This window comes from Chelonoidis abingdonii, chromosome 6 (genome assembly GCF_003597395.2).
Source record: "Chelonoidis abingdonii isolate Lonesome George chromosome 6, CheloAbing_2.0, whole genome shotgun sequence".
Lineage (NCBI taxonomy): Eukaryota > Metazoa > Chordata > Testudines > Testudinidae > Chelonoidis > Chelonoidis abingdonii.
This window is the reverse complement of record NC_133774.1, coordinates 124,257,249-124,281,480: the sequence shown is the minus strand read 5'-3', so window position 1 is coordinate 124,281,480 and position 24,232 is coordinate 124,257,249. Positions and strand designations below refer to the sequence as shown.

At 45.7% G+C, this 24,232-nt stretch overlaps 1 protein-coding gene across 4 annotated transcripts in view; it reads left to right on the top strand.

Annotated features, from left to right (window-relative positions):
- The window catches only part of PALM2AKAP2 (PALM2 and AKAP2 fusion), a 445,812-nt gene that overhangs the window by 261,396 nt on the left and 160,184 nt on the right, over positions 1 to 24,232 (top strand). For all 4 annotated transcript variants that reach the window (XM_075067389.1, XM_075067388.1, XM_075067391.1 and 1 more), the window contains one exon: positions 12,686 to 12,768. In XM_075067389.1, coding sequence (XP_074923490.1) covers positions 12,686 to 12,768 — 83 coding nt within the window. The remainder of the gene's footprint in view (positions 1 to 12,685; positions 12,769 to 24,232) is intronic.

The following is a 24,232-nucleotide window of genomic DNA, read 5'->3' as shown; positions in this document are numbered from 1 at the left end:
TGGGCTGCCCATTGAGAGGATTACCCTTTTATACCAATTTGAGGAAACTGAGGCAAAAACATAGAAAGACCATAAACTATTAGCAGAAAAAATTCCCACTCTTGCCAACAGGCTGTTCCCCATTACTCTAACCACAGAGGGTGGCTACCACTTCAGCCCCAGGCAAGCATCTTATGAGATGTTAATGTGCGGGTATTCCCATGTGGCCCACCACAGAGGTGGTGCTCTCAGCATCCATCCAGAACATCCTAAATGTGAAAAGGTTATGTGCGACTGTTCCTGGCAGGGTGGTCCCACCCCAGAGGTGCCTGCATTTCCCTGCCCTTTAACATCGAGCAGCACATAAATAAAAATCCTGCCCAATGTCCTCTCCTGTCCTATGGAGTCTGCCCCTCACTGGTTACTCCTGTTTCCTTGCGGAGATGCCAGCTGAATATCCAGAGCACACTACTTCACATCTGCTGTGTCACAGATCATAACTCCACAGCGACTACAACCAGCAGCTTTTGCCTCACGACATAGCCCTGGTGCTCCCTACGCAACCTGTTCTGTACACGACCGCCTAATCTCTCCCGTCTGCCTTCCGGACCGCAATGATTCCGTCAGTCGCGAATTCGGTACCTGTGCTGGATCACAGGCTGGGGGGAATATCCAGCGGATGGTAGACGCCTGGAGAGCCTGTTGTGGGGTGGGGGTCCCCAAAGGTGAACATGGAGAGAAACCTATGCCATGGCCAGGGCTGTATCTGCCTGCTATTTTTTTTTAGGGGTGGCGGTCCCCAAAGGTGACATGGGAGAACCTCCTGCGCCAGGGCTTTGTCTGCTACTGGGTGGAGGGTCCCCAAAGTGACATGAGAGAACCCTTGCACCAAGGGCTGTGTCTGCTGCTTGGGGTGGGGGTCCTCCAAGGTGACATGGAGAGAACACTTGAGCCCCAGGGCTGTATCTGCTGATGAGTCATGTTCACCATCTAGCAGCCACAGCCCAAACAGGCAAAGCCAAAGCCCAGCGCTGCTGAAGAGACGAGATCTTCCAGTGGGAGACAGAATGAGGTGTTGGGATGGGAGTGGGGTCTAATGGTTAGAGCTGGGGGGCTGGGAGCCAGGACTCCTGCCTTCTCTCCCAGCTTGGGAGGGAATTGGGGTGTTGCTGGTTTTAGAGCGGGTTGGTGGGAGGCAGCACCCCTCATGTGCTTAAAAAACTCCTATTTCTCACCTGACTACCTAGGTGGGCAACAGATGGGGCATTCTCCATCTCTGCAGCGGGAAACAGACAGTCAGAGATGATCTCTGCCCAGGTGGAGATGGCTCAGGTGGGCCCTGATGAGGTGTAATTTTTCTCCACAGAAAGTCTCCCTGCTCCCCGCACTTTGCAGGAGGTTCAGGTCCCCACTCATAGAATGTCCGAGACGTGCATGACCTCTATAGCAAACCCATCACAGGTCCCAGGGTCGCGTCCCATCAAAGACGGCATGGTGTGTGCTGGCTACCTGCCGAAGGAGGGAAGGACTCCTGCCAGGTGAATGGATTCAGGGACACCCCCAGGAGATCCAGGAGCCCGGGGCTGCGATTGGAGGCGGCTGCGGGTCAGGCTTGAGGGACCATGGGCAGAGCGTGTGCGGGGTCAGGTATGTTAGTCGCGGGAATAGTCCCTGGGGCTGCAGGTTGGGATTGCAGGGGGGGCGGGGAGGGAAAAAGAACACTGGTCTAACTGGTTCCTACCTTCTCTCTCTAGAGGGGATTTCTGGGGGACCCCATCGTTTGCCCGCAGGCAGGTTACCTCTGTTCTGAATCGGCACTCGTGAGCTGGGGAATTGAGTGTGCCCTCCATACACGTCCTGGTGGGTCTATACCCACGCCCAGAGGTCTCGGGCTATATTCGGCGACTGGAATCCAGCGGCAGCTCCCCAGTGTTGGAATTTGGGGTGGCTAAATGTCACCATTAGCCCTCGAAGCCTAATGCCGGGCTAGCACTCCAGCTCACTTCACCCCCTGCTTCTTCGGCACCCCTCCTGGTGGCCAGCGCGCTTTTATTTCTTTCTTTATTTTTGCCCCAGGCGATGGGGCCACACCGCTTTCTAAGCTGCTAAGATTTAACAGTCAGCCCTGCCAGTGGGGCACCCATACCCTGAAGACAAGCCACACCTTAGAATTACAACACCCATGAGACTATAGGGCTGGTGCACGGAGGATCAAGGGCATGGGAGTCTAGGGTGGGGCGTTTAGTTGTGGGGCGGAAGGGCGAGCGAGGCAGGGGAGGGGACTGGGTGTCAGGACTCTGGGTTCTATCGCTGACTTTTGGGAGCGGATTGAGATTCTGGTGGGTTAGAGCAGGGCTTGGGAGCAGGACTCCTGGGTTCTCCCCCTGGCTCTGCCACAGACTCCTGTGTGACCTTAGGCAAGTCTCAGGGTCTCTTTGAGTCTCATAGATGTGAGAGGGGAGAATAAACTTGCCTTGGTCTGTTTAGAAAGTGAGCTCTTCGGGCGCAGAGAGCTGGCGCCATTGGATGGGTGACTGGCAGTGCCAGCACAATTGGGCACTGGAGATCTCAAGTTATGAGTCTTTGCATCACCTGGCACAAGCATTCACTGGCCCATGTTCAGGTGTCATAGGTCCTACATAATACAGAGAATACTTAGTAATAAACGATATGTTTGTCTGTCTCGACTGCATCTGTCTGTCTAGACTGTATATGCCTGGCCGTTCTAGTTTGCCTTGTCTGTCTGTCGAGACTGTTTCTGCCCCTCTGTCTAAATTCTGCCTGTCTAGGCTGTCTGTCTCTTAATATCAGAGGGGGCAGCCGTGTTAGTCCTGGATCTGTAAAAGCTGCAAAGAGTCCTGTGGCACCTTATAAACTAACAAAACATATTGGAGCATGAGCTTCGTGGGTGAATACCCACTTCATTGGATGCATGCCTAGACTGTGTCTGTCTGTACCATCACAATCTGTCTATATTGTGCCTGTCTGTCTAGGACGGGTACCATCTCTCATTACCCACAATGATACAAAAATAAATAACCCAAAGAATACTGTGAATTTCCTTGGGCTGTTCTATCCTTGGTGATTTACACAACAATGATAATCTTTTATAATATATCAGAGGGATAAATATCAGGGAGGGAGAGGAATTATTTAAGCTTAGTACCAATGTGGACACAAGAACAAATGGATATAAACTGGACACTAGGAAGTTTAGACTTGAAATTAGATGAAGTTTCTAACCATTAGAGGAGTGAAGTTCTGGAACAGCCTTCCAAGGGGAGTAGTGGGGGCAAAAGACATATCTGGCTTTAAGACTAAGCTTGATAAGTTAAGACTAAGCTTGATAAGTTTATGGAGAGGATGGTATGGTGGGATAGCCTAATTTTGGCAATTAATTGATCTTTGATTATTAGCAGATAAATATGCCCAATGGTCTTTGAGGGGTGGGATCTGAGTTACTACAGAGAACTCTTTCCTGGGTGCTGGCTGGTGAACCTCACCCACATGCTCAAGGTTTAACTGATCACCATATTTGGAGTCAGGAAGGAATTTTCCTCCAGGGCAGATAGGCAGAGGCCCTGGAGGTTTTTCGCCTTCCTCGGCAGCATGGGGCACGGGTCACTTGCTGGAAGATTCTCTGCACCTTGAAGTCTTTAAACCACTATTTGAGGACTTCAGTAACTCAGACATAGGTTAGGGGTTTGTTACAGGAGTGGGTGGGTGAGATTTTGTGGCCTGTGTTGTGTAGGAAGTTAGACTAGATGATCATAATGGTCCCTTCTGACCTTAAAGTCTGAGTCTACCAGTGTCAGTCCCACTAAAGGAAACCGGACTAAGATCCATTGAATAAGGGCGGCAACATGTGATTCTAAGGATCAGTTCTGATCCCTATTTACCAAAAGCCAGATTCTGCCAACCTTGCATGGAGCAGTACTTGTATCACTCACTGATCTGATGGATTTCAGTAGAACTACTCAAGGAGTAAGGGAATACTGCTGCCAGTCTTACATTGAGAATACAACCTTAAATGAACAAAGTGCCTAGTCTGACCCATGAGAGGGGAGAGAGTGGTGTGCATCTTGCTCTTGAACATGGGAACAACTCTGGCCTCCAGCATATAACCAGAATACAGAAGTGTGTGTATGGAACCCAACTGAGAATCTAGGGAAGAACTGTCAGCTATCACTTGTCTCAGTTTTGACACACAGCTGTTTGAAGGAAAATGTGGAGATTTCTGCAGAAACGTCAGCACTGTGAGCTCAATGCACCACTGAGCATTGGAGATATGTCAGCTCCTCAGAGTGCAGTTTGCACTAGAGGTGGAAGCAAACCAACCCTGGGAGCTTCTCTTGGAGGCTGGAGTTTGACTCATGCCAACCTGTCCAAACCCTTATTTTGCGATGCGCTATCCTGATTCCATTACTGATCTGTCATGGACCTGGTACTCCATTGGCCCACTGTCACACCCATCTGTGGCTGATCTATGTTGCTATTTCCTCTTCAAGGACTGAAGCATTCCTCTAAGGTGACAACCCCTCTACCCAGACAAGGCCCTTTCCCTTGCTCCCCGAACTCAATCTTTTACTTACTGCATTTCCACACTATGCAAAGCCAATAATGGTATGTGTAGTGGACATGGAGGCAACCCCTCAGGATAAACTACAGCCTTTATCCAGAGCCCACTGAAGTCAATACAAATATTCCCACTGATTTCGATGGCCTTTCAGTCTGGCCCTATGTGAGCGAACATGGAGATACGTTGTTTCTCTGTCACTATACCCCTCCTGCCATTTTCATTAAGCCTAACACTGCAAACCAGGTGTAGAATGACATAGCTGAAGAAATGAGAAATTGAGACAGATGGGTCCTTTTTGGCCCACTTAGCTACCTGCATCTGCATGTTTGATGGCACATGATCTTCCTCCTTCATTACCATCTGACGCTGAGCCCCTTAATCATATAAGTCTGCCTGTATGGTCCAGGCTGGCTGCTGCCCACAGGAGCAAAACAGAATGGTATCTTTGAAGTAGGAATCTAAAAAGGTAGTAAGGTTACACTCCTCTGATTCCAGGATGCCCTTACAGTAAGGCCACTCTTCATCATAAACAATCAGCTCACCACCAAAGGCATTGCAACCTAATTAGTGTTATCTTCAGAGAGAACCTGTACCCTACCACAGGACTCCGGTGTGTTTCTGAAGTTCTCTGAAGCAGAAACTAGATTTTCTAGGTTAAATTTAAACTTTGGAACTTTATTTGTTTTGCAGAAGCAGCTAGAGTTCATGGCTGAAAGCAGGGCCCCACATTGAACAGTCACACTGAGACAGTCCCTGCCCTCAAGAACTTAAAATCTAAAGAGAGAGAGGTGTCTTGGGCTAGAAAGAGCTCAGCCTTCCCAGACCCGAGCCACCCTGCCACCAGCTCTGCAGGTGAACTTTTGTCTCTAGTGGTGCCAGAGCCAGCGTGGCACTGAGCTGCCAGGGGGCGGCGGCAGCAGCAGCAGGGAGAGTCCCCGGTGGTGATAAAGTGAGCCTCTGGGGACCCAGCCTGGTGCTGGAGGTAGAGTCCATCTCAAGTGCAGCCAGCCCCCAGACAGCTAGCCCCATCCCTAGCACGGCTGCAGTGAGTCTGGCCCTCTACTGTGCCTGTAAGCAGTGCTCAGGCTGGTACAAGCAAGACCAAGGGACAGGAAGGGGAACAGTCTGTAGAGGAGAGAGCCAGCTGTGGTCACCGGCACCACCAGGCAGTGCAAGGAGCTGTCTGCCCCAACCAACCCTTCTCTCATAGCCCTAATCCATCCCACTCAATCCCCTCCCCTGCTTCTGTTTAACCCTCTTATTGGACCAAATATCACCCAACTATTCCCATATTGGGGACCCCTAGTATGTCAAAATCGGGGGTACACATGGGTTGCATTTAAAACTGACTCTTGTTCATCATTGTATAGTTCACTGATTACAAGTTAAAACTGTCCTTGATCCAGAAGCACCCTACACAGTACATGTGTTGTGGTCTCACTGACCTCATAATCAAATACACTTTACACTGTATGTACCCTTTTTCCCCTAACTGGCCCCACATTTAGACAATGGAAATAGATAGCAACAGTGGCAATGTAAAAGGCACAACCACAGCGAAGTGGCAGTAAATGGCTACTACTTTGAGTAAACAGGTGACACATTCTGAACGTACAAAGCCTTTGCACATTTTTTTAATGTGGTTGTGGGTTTTTGGTTTGGGGGGGTTTTGGGGGGGCGGGGGTCTCGTTCTCTGAACAGGATGTAACATCCCCTTTTCGATTCTGGATCAGTACTCCACACACTAGACATTTCTTCCCTACAAGCCTAAGGCAAGGCTGTAATGTTCCTTTCCTGCACCAGCGCTTTCACCATTTCTTCACCAAGTCCCTAAGAAACATCCATCTCTTACTGGAAGACTTATTAGGCCTGGAATGCAACAGCCATTCATACACCCAGGAGGCCAAATTCATCCTCGGTGCAACTCTAGTAAAGTCAGCAGAGGGCCAGCAAGGATGAATCTGGCCCACTTATGCCCAGTGACTGATGTGTAACTTCCATCACTATTTGTATAAGCTCTGAATGTGGCCCTCTGTTTCTGCCTCCTTCTCCCAGCAGTCCATTATCAGCCTCTGATTACCTCACAGCTCATTCACTCTAGCAGCCTGAGTTGTATCTGCCTCATTAAGATTTGCATGGATGTAGCTACCTTCTTTTGGGTGGGCTTAAAATTAATATTATAAACACCAGTTGCGTTCTTCATAGGTCGCTCAGGGAGCTTCCTGTAATGCTGTGCCACTTATATTATAATAATTGGAGATATACCTGTCTCCTGGAACTGGAAAGGACCTTGAAAGGTCATTGAGCCCAGCCCCCTGCCTTCACTAGCAGGACTAAGTACTGTGTTTTGCCCCAGATCCCTAAGTGGCCCCCACAAGGATTGAACTCACAACCCTGGGTTTAGCAGGCCAATGCTCCAACCACTGAGCTATTCCTCCCCCCTGTTCTATTGCAACAGTGGCACAAACAATTATTCCATTTTAAGAACCACCGCTGCTTGTAATTACTTACAGGTTTCTAGTAGGAATGCTACACTTCTGCTTCTTTCTATTCCCCTTTGCTTACCTCTGTGACTCTTCAGTGCAGAAAAGTTTGCCATTTGCTCCAAAAAAAAGACCCATCTCCCTGAAGCATATGATGATGGGAGAAGTGGCTGCTGCTGTAAATGCCTTTTATCTTGCTTTCCTTTCTGCAGACCCATCACTCACTGAACTTCCTCTCGTCCATACCCGTAATCCTCCCCAGAGTTCACTTCCATTGAGCCGAATACAAACCTCTCTGGAAACCTATGGGAGCTGTCAAGATTGGCTTAGTAGGAGTGGGTTTGTGACCAAACCTTTAATGAGTTTCCCTTCTTTTTGACTTTTCCTCTTCCATATGGCGTGATCTTTTTCCCCCTACTCTTTGCAGTTTCAGTTCCTTTGTTCTCTTAAAAAGAATTGTAAAAATGAACAGTGAATGTTCTACTTAATTCTGAGGGCTGGTTATCTATTTGATTAGAAGAAATTACAATTAAGGATTTTTGCCACATTTTTGTGACACAGATCTCTAAGCTGAATAATCTATTCAAAATAACATTACACTTACTTGAGCAGAAGCTAGGGTGACCAGACAGCAAGTGTGAAAAATTGGGATGGGGGTGAGGAGTAATAGGGGCCTATATAAGGAAAAAAAAAAAATTAAGACTGTCCCTATAAAATCAGGACATCTGGCCACCCTAGCAGAAGCACCTAAAATAAAATCCTCCTGTCCAGAAAAGAAGTGTTGGGTTTGGGTTTCTATGTTTTTTCTTAAGGAACTCCATATTTAACTGAATTCTTCCTGCGGGGCATAATGTAGGAATTTCAAGGTGATCTCACATAATCTGTTTTGTGGTTTAACGGTTTCCAGGGCTTCAAGCTCAGTCTGATACTCTCAGGAGAGGGACATGATCACAAATTTTGGTTTTCTTTCTTTAATGACTCAAGGTGTTAACATCTGAGACAGTACTGAGCTGGGTGCTTAATTGATATACAATGGATTGGCCCAAACACATCGAAAACGTGCACATAGAGCAGGAGTACGCACAAATAATCATGTTAGATGATTCAGTCGCAGGAAGGTAACAGGCCTGCCACAAGAGAATATAACCTCAAGGCTTGTATGCTACATAACACTTAACACAGTGGTTCTCAAACTTTTGTACTGGGGACCCCTTTCACATAGCAAGCTTCTGAATGCGACCCCCCCTTATAAATAAACACTTTTCAATATATGTTTAACACCATTATAAATGCGGGATGCAAAGTGGAGTTTGGGGTGCAGGCTGACAGCTCATGACCACCCCATATAATAATCTCATGACCCCCTGAAGGGTCCTCACTCCCAGTTTGAGAACCCCTGACTTAACAGTAGATAAGATGTCCATCATAAAGAGAGGTGAAAGAGACCTGATTCTGTAGGTCATGTGGTTCTTTCCATGCAAGATGCAGGATTGTTCCTGCCCACTAATTGGGCCTAGTCTAACTGTAATGTTTTGATTGACATAGCTTCATAGCTCAGGGTGTTTACTCACACACACACACACACACACACACACACACACACACGTTAATGCAGCTAGGCGGATGGCAGAACGCCTCCTTCAACTTAGCTACTGCCACTCAGGGAGGTGGATTACCTACAGTAATGGAAAAACCCCTTCTGTTGCTGTAGGATGCATCTGTGCTATGGTGTTATAGCAGTGCTGCTGTAGATTCTGTGCTTGCACATGCTTGTGTAGACAAGTCCTATTTGAAGAGACAGCTTCTTTCTAAAATTGTCCTATGCTGTCCGTTCTTGTACTGTGACCTGTGCCTCAGAGACTGGCTGCATAAAATGGCATTTTTGTAGAGGCCTGTACTGCAAAGTTGACCTCTGAAGTCCATCTATCCCAAAGTTAGTGGTGGTATCTGGTTATTTGTCTTCTAACAACTTAATGTCAGGGCAGGTCGGTGCTACAGTCTCCAAATTTAAGCAATCATTGGATATGCCATTTGTGAAGACTAGATTTTCCCACACACACACTTGTAGTTTTTAAAGTCAATGCCTCTGAAGTCACTAGACCTGCCAGGGCAAGCATATAAGATAGACCAGGCAGGATGTCTCCTCTGAGAACCACGGTGGTGATCATGAAGCATTCAGACTGAGGAACCAACAGCTAGAGTCTCTCCCAGCGGATGAACTGCAGCACTGGGATACTATTTATTGTTAGCATCACTGGAGCATCTAGGAACCACTGACCTAGGTACTGTACAAACAGAATAAAAGACAGTCCCTGCCACAAAGAATTTACTCTAAATATATTACTCAAAAGATAAGACCGATACAGAGAGAGGAATACAAGGAAACTGAGCCAATATTGGTCAGTATGATAAGTAGTGATCTCATCACACCAATAGTTTAATCATTGTCAAGAGGTTTGTTCTTGGGTAGGCATCACAGGGTAATGGGGATACACCTGTTTGGATACATGGGTCCCAGATCCTTCTGGGTTTTAAAGCTGATGAACACCTTGATTTGAGCACAGATGTTGTATGTTCACTGAATCCTGCACCACCAAGGAGAGAGACAGCTGCTTTCTATACTAAAACCCGTTCCTCAAGTACTAACATCCTTTCTCCTTTTGTTAAAACAAATCCAGGTCTCTCTCTGTTTCCTGCACATTCAAAGTTCCTGTTTAACTGGCAGTGCAAATCTGTCCTCTTCAATTACTGCAACTTCCTTTCCCTCCAACTTTGCCTGTATGCATCTCTTAAGAGGAGAGACTCTTAGCTCAGCTTTATTTCCATTGTATTATCCCCTCTTATTGTTAACCCCCCAGCAACTATCAAATGCTATTCTCCATTGAACTCAGCAGCAAATAAAAGGAAACAAGTCAGCCCGGAGCTTTTCGTAAGTAGGGCTAGAAAGCACAACAATCGAGCCAAAGCTTCCGAGCCAGATAGTGTTTGTGGAACTGCCCTGCAGCTTATGGCTGATTTACTTCATCTTTGCTGCCTGGGCATATGACGAGAGAGAGGGAGAAAATTGGCAGTAACGGTAACGTGAAGTGGTGTTACCTGTAGCCATTTAGGTGATTTTGAATGGCATACACTTGTGTTTCTCTATAGTTCTTGTATGACTACAAAACCACACTATCCTTAATACAAATCCACCCCATGAACCACCATATCTCAGAAGTGGCCCATTGCTGAATACCAGCGTCCGATGTCTGAGATCGGCTATCCTGCAGGTACACCAGCTTCAACCCACTGCAGATAGGCCAATTCCACAGGCAGCCACTACGGTGTATGGACTCAGGCTCTGCATGGGGGAGGGAGAGCAACAGGTGGTCCTAAGAGCTGTAACTGATCAGAATCTGGCCCCTAGGGATCTGCAACTTTTGGCATGTGGCCCGCCCCCCAGGGTAAGCACCCCTGGCAGGCCAGGCCGGTTTGTTTACCTGTGTCCGTGGATTCGGATGATCCCGGCCCTAGTGGATTGTAAGCCCAACACCCCCAAAAAACCCCAAGATCAGATCTTCAAAGTGCTCATCACCCAGCAGCTTCCAAACTGTCCACTCATTTAGCTCCTAAAAGAGAGCTGAGTGCTAAGCTCTAGAAAAACTGGCCTTAAATCTCCACTTTACTGCTGGATCTGCTCTCCACAGAGGTGAACATTTGCCATTAATGTCAGTGTGTGCAAAGAAAAAAATCTCCAAGTCTCTAATATAAACTGGCGGGGGGAGGGAGATTTTCAGAAGTGCCTACAGGGATTTAGGAGCACAAATCCCACTGATCTGCAAATGAAAGGGACTTATGCTCCTAAACCTCCATAAGCAGGCTGGAAAATTTTCCTCCAATAGTGAATGCCTAACTGCCTGACATGAAAGCAAGATAATCCATCAGCTATTCTTATTCACTCTATAGAAAAACAGAAACATTAGAAAAGTCCCAAATCAATCCGTGTTACATGTGAATACTTTTTTCCTTCAGTGCTAAACTATCATGTGATCAATGCTGGTAAAGGAATATTTCCGTGGATAAGCAGCAGAGTGGAAACTGTTTGCCTTCCTTCAGGCAGATAATCCTTTAGAAAGGGTAATTGTAATAAAACCAAAAAGCAGCGGAGATCGTGCTTAAAGTCAAGCACAGAACACCCTGCTTGAACCTCTAGACCACTATTTCTTACACCAAGTAGATGTATAAAATTTAGCGAGTGCGGATAGGGAAAGCATATTGCCTGAAAGTGCATAATACCATTCGGTGTATATATTCTCATCTCTGTGCCAGTACACACGTAAATTGCCATTTTGTAAACACCACTGGAAGTTACTTGTATAAATCCTTGTGCATTGAGATGAGATTGCAACCCTCAATTTTTGTGTCATTGACTGTTCCTTCTTTAAAAAATGGCAAATGACTGCTTAGGAAGGAGTGCTGTGGAAAGTGATCTGGGGTTCATAGTGGACCACGAGCTAAATATAAGTCAACAGTGTAACATTGTTGCTCCGCTCCAAAAAAGTGAACACCATTCTGGGATGTATTAGCAGGAGTTCTTGTAAGCAAGACGTGAGAAGTAATTCTTCTGCTCTGCTCCATGCTGATTAGGCCTCAGCTGGAGTACTGTGTCCAGTTCTGGGTGCCACATTTCAGAAAAAATGTGGACAAATTGGACAAAGTCCAGAGAAGAGCAACAAAAATTATTAAAGGTCTAGAAAACAAAGCTATGAAGAAAGACTGGGGGTGGAGGGTTGTTTAGTCTGGAAAAGAGAAGACTGAGAAGGGACAGAAGTTTTCAAGTACATAAAAGGTTGTTATAAGGAGGAGGGAGAATTGTTCTTAACCTCTGATAATAGGACAAGAAGCAATGGGCTTAAATTGCAGCAAAGGAGGTTTAGGTTGCACATTAGGAAAAACTTCCTAACTGTCAGGGTGGTTAGGAAATGGAATAAATTGCCTAGGGAGGTTGTGGAATTGCCATCAATGAAGATTTTTAAGAGCAGGTTGGACAAACACCTGCCAGGAATGGTCTAGATAATACTTAGCCCTGCCATAAATACAGGGGACTGGACTAGATGTCTTCTCAAGGTCCCTTCCAGTCCTATGATTCTATGTCCAAAAATGGGAGGGAGGTTGGGGGATTTTTGTGTATATACTGTTATATATAAGTAATCTTTGCAGTGTTTCCCAATGTGTATTAACACAGTACTGTTTCAAACAGCACCATGTTAAAGCATACTAGAGACCCTTTAGTGCTCATGAGCAGGCTCTGCACAGGTCAGTTAATGTGCAACACCTTAGTGCACTTTATAAAACAAGCCCCTGTTTGTTTTCTGTTGTGTAGACCCTTATTTCTGGTATCTTTCCTATGTTTTTTGGATAAATGCTGATTTCATGTTTTTGTATTAGGGATGGTTTTGTTGGTATTCAGCAGTTAGAACTTAAAACCAGAAGCCCTAATAATATACTTTTATTGGGAATATCTTTACCTTGTCCTTTAAAAATATTCTCAATAAAACTAACAAAACATTGAGCCAAGTGTAACATGGCACTGAAACAAAGCAAGTACTGCAGCCAAACAAGACACAGATTTCAATAAGAATACTCTCCCCGACTTTGTTCGCAGGAGTGAAGGGAATGGCTGTGTTGCCTAAGGATGGAAGAGGATCGTGCTCATGTGAAAGCCCTGAAACAGCAGTAACTGGGATGGTAAGTTTATATTCACCCTTCACTTGTCAGCAAGTTATGGATTCACCTACAATTGGTTTCCATAGAGCATGAGACAGCCTACATTGTCCACTGTGATGACGAGATATTCCTGCCAAGGAAAACTCTATCAGTAAGTTCCATGCTACTCACCTGGCCTCAGGTGGGTCCTTTCCTAAATATTGTGAGACCTGATGCAACAGTGAGATTTAGGACTGGTTTTTATGATATATTTGAATTCTAGCAGAGGTGACAGCAACACAGATTGAAACATTGAAAAACAGGCAACTCTTAAAGTATTCTCAAGCAAGTGCCAGATCTGTTGCTGACCAGTAAAATGTTTTCAGCAGTTCATAGCAAAATTAGGCTTTTGCTTGCTTGCTTTGAATGAATCAATTTGAGACCCTCCCCCGCACAGCTTAGTCTCTTGTCGACCCTCCTCAGAGTTCTCTAGTCATCTGGACCAGGTCTGTGGTCCCTAGTGTCGTCAGCCCCTTTTAAGCACTGGAAAACAGCATATGGAACAGCACAGAAAGGTAGGGAAGGAGTATAGACAGACACCCATCTTATACCTACACACCACTTAATCTCTGGACTCAGCTTGCAAGGTGCTGATGACTCCCTGAGATGTGTTGAGTACCCTCAGCTGTTGGAGTGGCATGGCCGGAAGGGGATGTATTCCTGGGCAGTTCTTTGTTCTTGCTGTGACTTCTAATGTATGGTCTGGGCACATACAGTTGTGTGTTCAAAAAATTTGAAGAAATAAGTAAAAGATGCAGGTGGGAAAAATAAAGGACTGAAGTTAATGGGAGCTGGAAGCAATAAGTTCCTGAGTTCCTGTAGCTTCAAGTAGGACCAGTAAAATGACTACAAATATAAATATGTTGGACAAACTTTTGTGGAACCACAAAAGTGCTCCCCATATTAGGAAATGTACAGAAACACAGAGTGAGAGCTAATCTTTCTCATTTTCTAAAACAAAATTTCACTTAATAAAATGATTCCATGCACACCAAAAGAAAAAGCTTAATGACATAGGCAGAGTTCTGTAACAGGAAGGCGGACTCAGTTATCAGTGTCACTATGTGAACAAAATTGGCAAAACATTGTTACAGGAACTGAATAATGAACAGTATAGCACCCTTACTGGCACGCCAATAAACCAAAATGGATCAGAGCGAGCTATCCCGAGCTGAAGGGGTCACTCAAAAGTTGCTAACTTTAGCAGAGCTTCACATATGGCATGGTGAAATTTAAAGTTTATATTTTTGCAAAGATTAAACTGTAACTAGTTCTGTGCTAGAGTATGAAACAACCAGCCAGCATCTGCATCTCTAAGCTGCAATTTGCTGAGAGGGGCAAACCCAGGCCTTTTGAATCCCTAACACAATTCTCCTTGCTGCTGTTGAACAATGAAATGACCAACGTAATACAGAAAAGCATGAATGGGCCCCACTTAGATCAAGTCCAAAAAGCTGGATACAGATATAGCTAGAACATTTTTAGATGATAACCATAGAGGTTAGTTGCTCAGCTGGTGTATATCGGCGTAGCTCCATTGATATCACTTGTTGATTTACATCAACTGAAGACCTGGCCCATAAAGTTCCTCTCGGCCTAACGAAATGTAAGATCAAATTGTGCTCTAGGTTATGCACATGCCACACCCATTCAAGTCGATGGGACTTCTGTAAGGGTTTATAGAGCATAGAAATATCACAGTAAAGATGATAGACCTCGTAGATCACCACATCCATTTCCTGCGAAAGACAAGGTAGAGGCCCCCAATGCAGGATGTACAGCATCGAATATTAAACTGCTGCGCCTTGTGACTAAAATCAAGTGTAGTATCCATCTTCTTTGACACAGTCAAAACATGGCCCTAGTGAACAGTTGCTATGCGTCGTGTCTTCAGGGCCAGCCAGGCCCATGAGTCAAGACAAAGTTCAAGAAGACTCTCAATTTAAGAAAAAATCTTATTGCAAAACATTACTTTCTTGATCTGCTTAAATATCCTATTATACATGTGCAATGCTTCATTGATGGTGAGAATAACATGTTCCCTGCTGTTTGAGACTCTCTTGTAGCTGTAGTTCAAAACGGAGGTTCTGGGTGGGTGATGTAAACTACAGCTGTTTACTTTATTCTTCCACCCTTTGTTTCTGCTTAATGGGAGAGCTGACATCTGTGTATGCCATTCTTTGTCCTCTGCAATATTTGCCTTACAACAGTTGGGAGGCTCATTGTGGACAACCTGTAATTTCAATTGCAGATTTTTGTAGCAATGTCTGGTCCATAGGTAGGTTGTAAGGAGTCAGAGCTTCAGTTATAACTGATAATTCAATCCACGGGCTAGGATATCTTTCAAAAGGCCTGCATAAACCAGAGCAGGCAGTTCAGATTATCCCTTTAACCCATCATTTTGGCTGTGCTGCAGTGAGTATCCTTGGAAGTACAGTATTTTCCAGGGACCCCACCTCTGAGCAGTTCTGGAGTGGGTCAGTGACCATCTTAAGCTATCTACGCTCATGGCAGCGTGTAGAGTCAAACACTGCACCCCACCCTAGCACAGGTATAAATTGCAGTGTAGATAGTACTGCTTAAGCAAGCGGATCTAGACAGGTCAGAACCTTAGAGTATGTGCCCAAGAAGTGCAATGTTCCACTTCAGGGAGCCTTTCTCAGCTGTAGTGAAAAGCTCTAGCCGCTCCTGGAGCTTCCAAAGCCTTCCCTCATCCCTGCCAGAGCCTTTCACTGCAGCATGTACGCTATATGCAGGGGTGGCTCCAAGCACGTGCTTGGGGCGGCAAGCCTCTGGGGATGCTCTGCCGGTCACTGCGAGGACAGCAGGCAGGCTTCCTTTGGTAGCAAGCTGCAAGACCAGTGGACCCTCCGCAGGCAAGCCACCGAAGGCAGCCTGTCTGCCGTACTTCGGGCAGCAAAATGCCTAGAGCCACCCCTGGCTACATGCTGCCACAAGTGTAGACAAGGCATAATTGTGAGCCCCATGTTTTAATAAACTCTTGAAAGGACCAAGCACACTCATGACGTATCTTAAGTACTTGTGTGGCCCCCTTTACCATTGTATGGGAGCCTCTTACAACACCCTGGTGAGGTAGGGTAGTGCTATTATCTTCATTTTGCAGGTGGGGAACTGAAAGTAATTGACTCACCCAAAGTCATACAGAGTCTGTACCAGAGCAGAGACCTGAACCCACAGCTCCCAGGCTTCTGCCCTAACCACTAGTCCGATTGCTTCTGCTTTATTGCCAGAATAGTTACTGAAGACCCAGGGCCTGAATCTGCATTCATGTTAACATACACCAATAGGAGATGAAAATTAGTCCCACAAACTCTGGAAAGTTTCATTCACGTCACTGGGCTGCTTCTACAACAAAACCAAAAGCCAGAGCACCAAGAACAGGGTAAAGAGGCGGGAATTGACTCTTACAGTGTGGCCTAAAACATCAAGGTGACCAATGACTTCAGGTGCTTCTATTTTGGATGCTCAGTTTGAGACCTCTTAAAGAGGCCTAACTTCCAGGGAGAGATGTTCAGCCCTCAAAGGGTTAGGCACCCCAAATCCCTGATCATTTTTTAAAATTTAGACCTGCACATGGGGTATAGAAACTTCCCCTCCTAATTGGCTTCAGATCTTGCTATCATTCCTGGCATGGAGGTCTGTTAAAATCCATCAGCATTCTGCAAAAAAACCCAAAGGCAAGGTCTGGGTCAATTTCCAAGAGAAAATTAATCTATTTTAGGTCACTAAAGCCATCCCCAGTTGACTCCTGCCTGTTCAAATTCTTATTCTCCATAGACAAAATTCTCCTCTTACACTGGTTGCAGTCACATTCATGCTAAAGTCAATAGGCCTGCAGTGATGAAATGGAGAGGAGAATCTGGCTCATTTATTCAATTGCTCAGAGGAATGCAAAACTAAGTATTCATTTACAGTTATGCCTTTTGCTAATTGCTCCTGAATAAGTACTGTGACTGATATTGAGCAATGCAGCATTGATAGGGGAGCTGAAAGCAATGTGAGTTGTCGAAAGCTATTACAGCCATTACGTTTGACCTGTGGCACTGTAATTTTATTTGTGCCTCAGCTTGGGAACTGTCAAAGGTAAGTAACAAAACCGTCATTTTGGTCTGTAAAATGTATCCACCTGGCTTCACACCCAAAGATAAATAACATTGCCTACTCAAATGTATTCTAATGAGATAGCAAAATGCAACAAGTGTTTGGTAGTGCAGAACTGGATTTCCATATAGATTGCAGTGTGTTTAATTAGCAGGTCTACAATTGGATACTAGAATCATAGATTGTTAGGGTTGGAAGTGACCTCAGGAGATCATCTAGTCCAACCCCCTGCTCAAAGCAGGACGAATCCCCAAATGGCCCCCTCAAGGATTGAATTTACAAACCTGGGGGGGGGGGGGGCTAATGCTCAAACCACTGAGCTATCCCTCCCCCCAACTAGTCTCATTGTACCATCATAGTTACATTTTGCATGATTTCACTTATGATGAGCTGGAAATGCAGTGAATTTAAGATCTCCTCCTTCTACTTAATTTGGGGAGAAGCTGTGCTTATCCAACAACGGCCTGATCCCAAGCCACCTGATACCAATGGGACTCTTTCCTTTGTATTTCAAGAAAAGAGCTGTTTGTTTTTCTTTACCAGTTGTTTTTATCATTGGAGAAGTGGGAAAATAAATTATTTTCTGACTATATCAAGTTTCTTCAGAAGTACTAAAGCTCTGGGAAGACTTGGTTTCCTCACTTAACTATTCCAGTGTGATCGGTCTTGTCCTCTCTTCCATAACCAATGCCATATCCTGTGCTTGTGACTATTCTAGCATCATTGTGAGAGTGGGGACCATCTTGAATCTTTATATCTTGGGTATGGGGAAGGCTAGATGTAGATGTCTATTGACAGATGTAAAGAGCAGCCCTGGCCCCCTGCCGCACCTGAGGGGGATGAGCCAGAGCAGGTGCCTCAGTGGGCAGAGCCACTGCTGCCTGTCCCCGCCCCCCGGAAGTCAAGGGGTGGGACAGGAAGTATAAAAGCCCGGCCCCACAGCTCAGTTGAAGGCTGGCCGCCAAAGAGGACAGACACTGAGGCCTGAGCTCCCGCTGGGCCCAGCCTGCCCCGTGCACAGTACCCGGAGGAGCGCTGGCCAGACCTGCCTCGGGCCCGGTACCCGGAGGAGCGCTGGCCGGACTTGCCTCGGGCCTGGTATCCAGAGGACCCCGAGCCAAACCTGCCAAGGGCCCACTGTCTGGAGGATCCCCAGCCTGACCTGCCCTGCGCTCGCCATCCCAAGGAGCTGCGAGAGTATCCTGCCTCCCAGTATCCCGAAGAACCCATGGCCTGGGACCCACCGAACTACGCCAGCGGAGAACAGGTACAGGAGAGGGGGAAACTGGAAGTAGCCCGGGGGTGGCCGACCCCAGTCTAGCTTCAGGGGACTGTGAACCCATGTCAGTGTGTTGTGGCCTGGATTCCCCACTGACGGCAGCGAACCCTTGCCGCTGCTAGGGCCCCGAGCTGGGACACAGTGGAGTGGGAGGGCCTGTGTCCCCCCTGCCACCAGTCCAAGGGTGGCAGATTTCCCCCTCTCTCCCTGGCCTGAAGAGGCCTTCTGTATAGACTGTGTCTGCTCAGCCCCTGACACTAGGAGCTGAGCCTGAACTGTTTGCTGTTCGCCCTGCCTACAGGCCGGGCTTAGACGCTGTGCTCTGGGCTTGCCCCTGTGATCGGACTCTCTCGTCCCGCGACCCGGTCAAGGCGGTCCGACGTCATAGGCTGCTGTACGTAAAGAGCAGCCCTGGCTCCCTGCCACACCTGAGGGGGGCGTACCCCAGTACGACCGGCTTACAACAGGGAAGACAGCTTAGTTTATGAAGATTTGTATTTTAGTATGTAAAATTCAGGAGCTTTAGAGCTATTCGAGATTAGCAGCATGGAGCCAGAAAAGGTTAGTGATATGGCTTACACTTGAAAAAATGATATTAAGGGTCTTACTGTTCATCTTTAAAGACATAAATAATGTAGAGTCAATTAACGTGTGCGACTGTCTTTCCTGTTATGGCCAAGGTCAGCAATGTTGCTGAATCAAAATTGTCCTCTGATCATGGAATGTTTATCCTTATTGTAACCAATGAAAGATTTTTTTTTACTAATAGCTTACAGGCATGATATTGCAAATATTTAAACCTATGAGGGTTTTGAGAGCTTGCAACCCTAAGTCTTTATTTCAGTGCTGGTGGAGGTAAATGGATATGAAAGGTTTTGAAGTCCCTCATTTCTCAAAGCTAATAGAATATATAAATGTGTAGCATAAGCACTTTTCTTCAGTGTGGCGAAGCCAGCTCCTGCAACAGCACAGGCTCCAATACCCTCTGTCTGAGCAATGTAAAGGTGAACAATGCCTCTACACAGGCAGGAATCTGAGCTCATCCACCTCAAATGTTGTTGTCTGAATGGTCTATTATGCAGCCATATGTGCATTATTTTAAAGGCCTACCTCCAACTTCTGTCTGTCTCCTTCTCCTCTGGCCCTCCAGCCTGTTGGTGTCTCTCAGGGTTTTCTCTTTGACCGTCTCCTTTTCTCTCTACACTCCTATCCTTGGCCAGCTTCATCTGGTCACACTGCTTTAGCTATTGCCTATCCTCCCTATATTAATGAATTCTTGATCTAGCGCTCCACCCCATATTCTTCCCTTCCATTCAGCCTCACATCTCCCCTTGCTTCTGTCTTCCTAGATGCCCTACCACCATGCCAAAATTAAAATAGCACAAAATAAACTCCTCCTCCCCCCCATCCTATGTCACACCTGTATTTATTTCTCCTTTCTGTCACTGCTGTTGACTTGGTAACCTCCCTGTTCCTCAGCCTAGCCATTGTCTTAACTTAAATGTACTCTCCTTCTCATCCCACATTCTGGCATTAAATCCTGCCAGTTTTTCTGCTACACCTCTTCCAAAATCCACCTGTTCCTCTCCATTTTGATCACTAAAGGAGGACTTTCTCACCTGGACTATTGTAACCTCATCTCAAATCTTTCATGCTACTCTAATCACAACCCAACTCTTCAAAGCGTCTAAGTAGCTTCCCCTCACTTTTTACACCAAATAGAGGCAATAGCTTATGCTTCAAGTCAATAGAAGTTTGTTAGTTCCTACAAGCCACTCATTTCATTTCCTGTAATTTTCCCTACTTGATCCTGCCAAAGCTCCATAACTGCCCCTTTCAATTACTTCTGTGACTTGTATCTTCCCTCAGGGTGACCCTTAATCTTGGAACCACCACCTTAGTCTAGTCAATAACTCTACTCTCATTATTATTTGTACTGAGAGAGCACATAACCGTCCCAATTAGGGATCAGTGCCTCATTGTATTAAGTGCTGTAAATACACATCATAACAAGACCGTCTCTACCCCACAGAAATTGCAATCTAAGTAGAGTTGTACTTGTGTTGGTCCCAGGATTCGAGATACAAGGTGAGTGAGATAATCTTTTATACACAGAATATGCTCTGAGGCAGTCCAAGATGCAATGTCCCACTCAAAACAGCCTTCACTAAACAAGGCCGCTTCCTCAAAAAAGCAGATCACATATGGAACGAGACACCCAACTGCTCTCAGAGAACCTGCTTTAAGGAAAAAAGACCCCACACCTCAAATTGTCACTGGAATTCATAGAGGATCTCATTAAACAATTACAACCCATACTGGATGGTGATCCCATCCAGACAGAAATCTTTCCCAAATATCTCTCTCTTCAAACACCTCTTCCCTCCTGCCCCAACCTCATGAATGCTGTCTTGCAACATGTTAACTAAATTTGCTTAACAGTCTGTTCCACTTTGTATTTAGCTGTGACACTCTGGGCTTGTCTACACTTAAAATTCTGCTGTAGCACTTTTTAGTATAGTACACGCTGCCTCCATCTCCAGGAGGGGTTCTTCCATCCACATAGTTAATCCACCTTCAGAGACAGCAGCTAGATGAACAAAAGATTTCTTCTGTTGACCTAGTACTATCTGCACCGTTGGGGTTAGGTCACCTTAACTACATCAAGAGGTGTGTGTGGATTTTTTTCACATCTGAGTGCTGTAGCTAGACCAACCTAACTTGTCCGTGTACAACAGTCCTTAGGCTATCTACCTTTATCTACCTTTCCCACACCTGAAGAAGAGCTCTTTGTAAGCTCACAACCTTCTCTCTCTCTAACCGCAGCTGGTTCAATAAAATATTTTACCTCACCCATTTGTCAGGCTAAGACTCTCATCTTTCAAGTCTCTCATTTATAACCATTTGCTTTAAATGTGTCTATAATCTGTCATTCTCTTCCCCTTCTACAAGAGTTCATGATAATGGTAATAAACTGCTTTTATTTTGCCTGCAGTAGTAGGGGTTGGTGACTGTGATTATACTCCAGCACTTTCAAATATCAAAAAACCTGAGAGGATTGGGTGTGTGTGGTGGGGGGAAAGGGGAGAGAAGGAGGGAAAAAACAACCACCCCCAGCATTGCCTTGCTGGGAAGTACAAGCAGGCTCCAGAAGCTGCCTTTGCACCATAAAGCCTAACACACTTTGGCTGCTCCAGGACAACATTGCTTTACCTCCTGTAGACAACTTTATATTACATCTTTTCTTCTGTCTCTCCTCCACTCCCCACCCTGCCCAGTGATTACAGTGACTGAAATCCGCCATCTCTGTTTCAATAGGGACTTGAGCCACTGAAGTCAATGGTAAGACTTCCAGTGGGCTTTGAATAAGCTCTTCTGTCCACAAACAATTGACACTGATTGTAACAATATATTTTATATAGTGTAAGAAGCTACTGAACTTCTGTCTTAAATGTGTTTTAAAATCTCTTGTGAGCTGATTAGACAGAGGAACAATGTGTGATAGCACAGAACTGGCAAAATATTGACGTTTGTGAATACCTTGCCCAAGTTGGAGCGGTGGTGTGTGTAGGCTTTTGTGCTTACATAGTGCTATCTAGGTAGGTGGTAACTCAAAACTCTACCACAAATTCACTTTGTCCCACAGAGAGCTTGTAGACGAGTTTAGGAATGTATGCTACATGGGACTGGGGAGAGAAGATGGAGACATCTCAGTGACATCAGCATAGGATGGGCTCTTGCAAGAAGCAAGCTTGGAAGGATGGAGGAGGTGGTTGTTGGCTGAAGGGGAAATGGCCAGTTCTCAAGGACAGGAATGGCATAAAAAATACCAAGTCAACACTGGGGGAAGGAAACAGAAGGAGTGACAGAGAGGCGTAGAATAAGTCAGAGCATAGACTGGAGTGGAATTCGGCAGAGATTTACATAGCTTTTATTGCCATGGATGTGTGATGACTGCACTACCCAAAACTGGGAATTGCCATGAGTGAGGTATGCAATTGTTTCCAAACAAGGTGTAGTAAAACTCGTATCATGCCACATCATGTGTTACAGATTTCTTGGTGGGTTGGTTGGCTGGCTTATTTGTTCTGGAGGCAGAGGGAAGCTGAGGGCTGAATGGTGGGACTGCCCTCTGGAAAAATGATTTCATGTTGATGTCAAGTGCGGAATAAAGTAACTTCATTCTGGTGGATCCCACTATGAATAGTTATCCACTCTGGGACTGCTTACATATCCACATGCTGTAGTTAGGATTAGGTTTGTAACTTGATGGTTGATGGGTTCACTGCCCCCACAACACTGAAGTCAATGGGACTACTTGTACCTGGCTACATTATCAGGCTTTGTGATGCACAAACATGCAGTAAAATGGATATGTTTCAGAGTAGCAGCCATGTTAGTCTGTATCCACAGGAAGACGGAAATACTTGTGGCACCTTAGAGACTAACAAATTTATTTGAGCATAAGCTTTCGTGGGCTACAGTCCACTTCATCAGATGCATGGAATGGAACATATATTGAGGTGATATATATACACATACAGAGAGCATGAAAAGGTGGGAGTTGTAATTCCTTCAGGGCAGAGACTGTCTTTTATATCTCACTAGACAAGAAGAGAAAGTGACTTTCCTTAAGTCATGTAGTAAGTTAATGATAGAGCCAGGAATAGGGCTCCTGCCTCCCACACCTGTTCTGTATCCATCAGACCATAACGTTTCTCTGTAATATTAAGCAGTCTACACTTGTGTTGAATATAAAGCACTTATGAATGTGACCTCCAGCTATCTCCCAGCACTTATGCTAACTGACTGACTGGATCACTGACTTCATTGGGTTCTTAGGGAATGCACAGAGAACACTCAGGAGTTCCATTTTCCTTTCATATCCATAGCACTGCAAAACTGTGTGTTCCTTCACTCAAATTATCACCATATCAGTTTGAGCTTGTGGGGGGTGGGGAGATTCTAATTGCCAACTTTCTGGCAGCTAATTTAAGACTTTTAATCTGCATTACAAGAAAAACCTGTTCCTCTTCTTCCTGAAAATTGAGGATGGAGACAAACAGATAAGGCATCACATTTCATTGCCATGTTTCCTTTCCTTTTGTAATGGGAGAAGACATGAGAAAAGAGGTCCCTACTCCTTACTGAGAAGTAAACCGAGACTCAACGCCCCATCATTACAACAGATCACTACAGCTACTCGATTACAGTCAAGGATGCAGCAGCCTTTGTGGGTGTGGTGTGCACCCTCTCCCATATAGGTCTCTGAGATCCACTCTTCCTCAAACCTGACTGGAAATGCACTCTTGCACTAGGGCACTTCCCTGGCTACTACGAAGACAGCAGAACAGTGCTGCCCTGCACACTAGTCCAGAGCATACAGGGCCTTCCATGACCACATGAGTCATAAATAGGGCATTTTCCCATCCTTGGGTATTCAGCCCAATACTGGGCCCTACAATAGTTGTACTGAAAGAATTTTTTCCTTTGAGATGTTCCCAACATATTCCCCATTTTAAGGGCATGCCTGCCTGCCCAGCAGAATTGTTCAAAACTGAAGGTACAGTCTTGGTGTAATCATTGTACATGTGAACAAAATGTTCTTCACTGAAACTAGACACTGTGGTATCACTAAATGTTTCCATTGTTACTGAAGGGGGGGCTCATAGTCATGTCAAGATTTCAATCTTGTGGCATGGCAGTGTGAGCCAATGACTGCCAGGATGGAGGAGGGATATCACTTCTACTTTGCCTAAGGTGACCAGATGAGATGAAGAAAATATTGGGACACATTGGGGTGGGGGGAGGGATCTGCTGGTGGAGGGGGGGGAAAAAAAAAAAGCTGAGTTGCCGGTGGAGCAAAATATGGGGAACAAGTTGCATCCCAACCAAAGATTAGTCGGGACATGAAACAACCACCCAAATATTGGGATGGTCCCAATTTTATTGGGACATCTGGGCACCCTAGCTTGGCCCCTTTCTCACTTCCGTTGCCATTCCTTCCTCTGTCTTTCACCCTGCCCAAGCTGAGGAAATCATTTT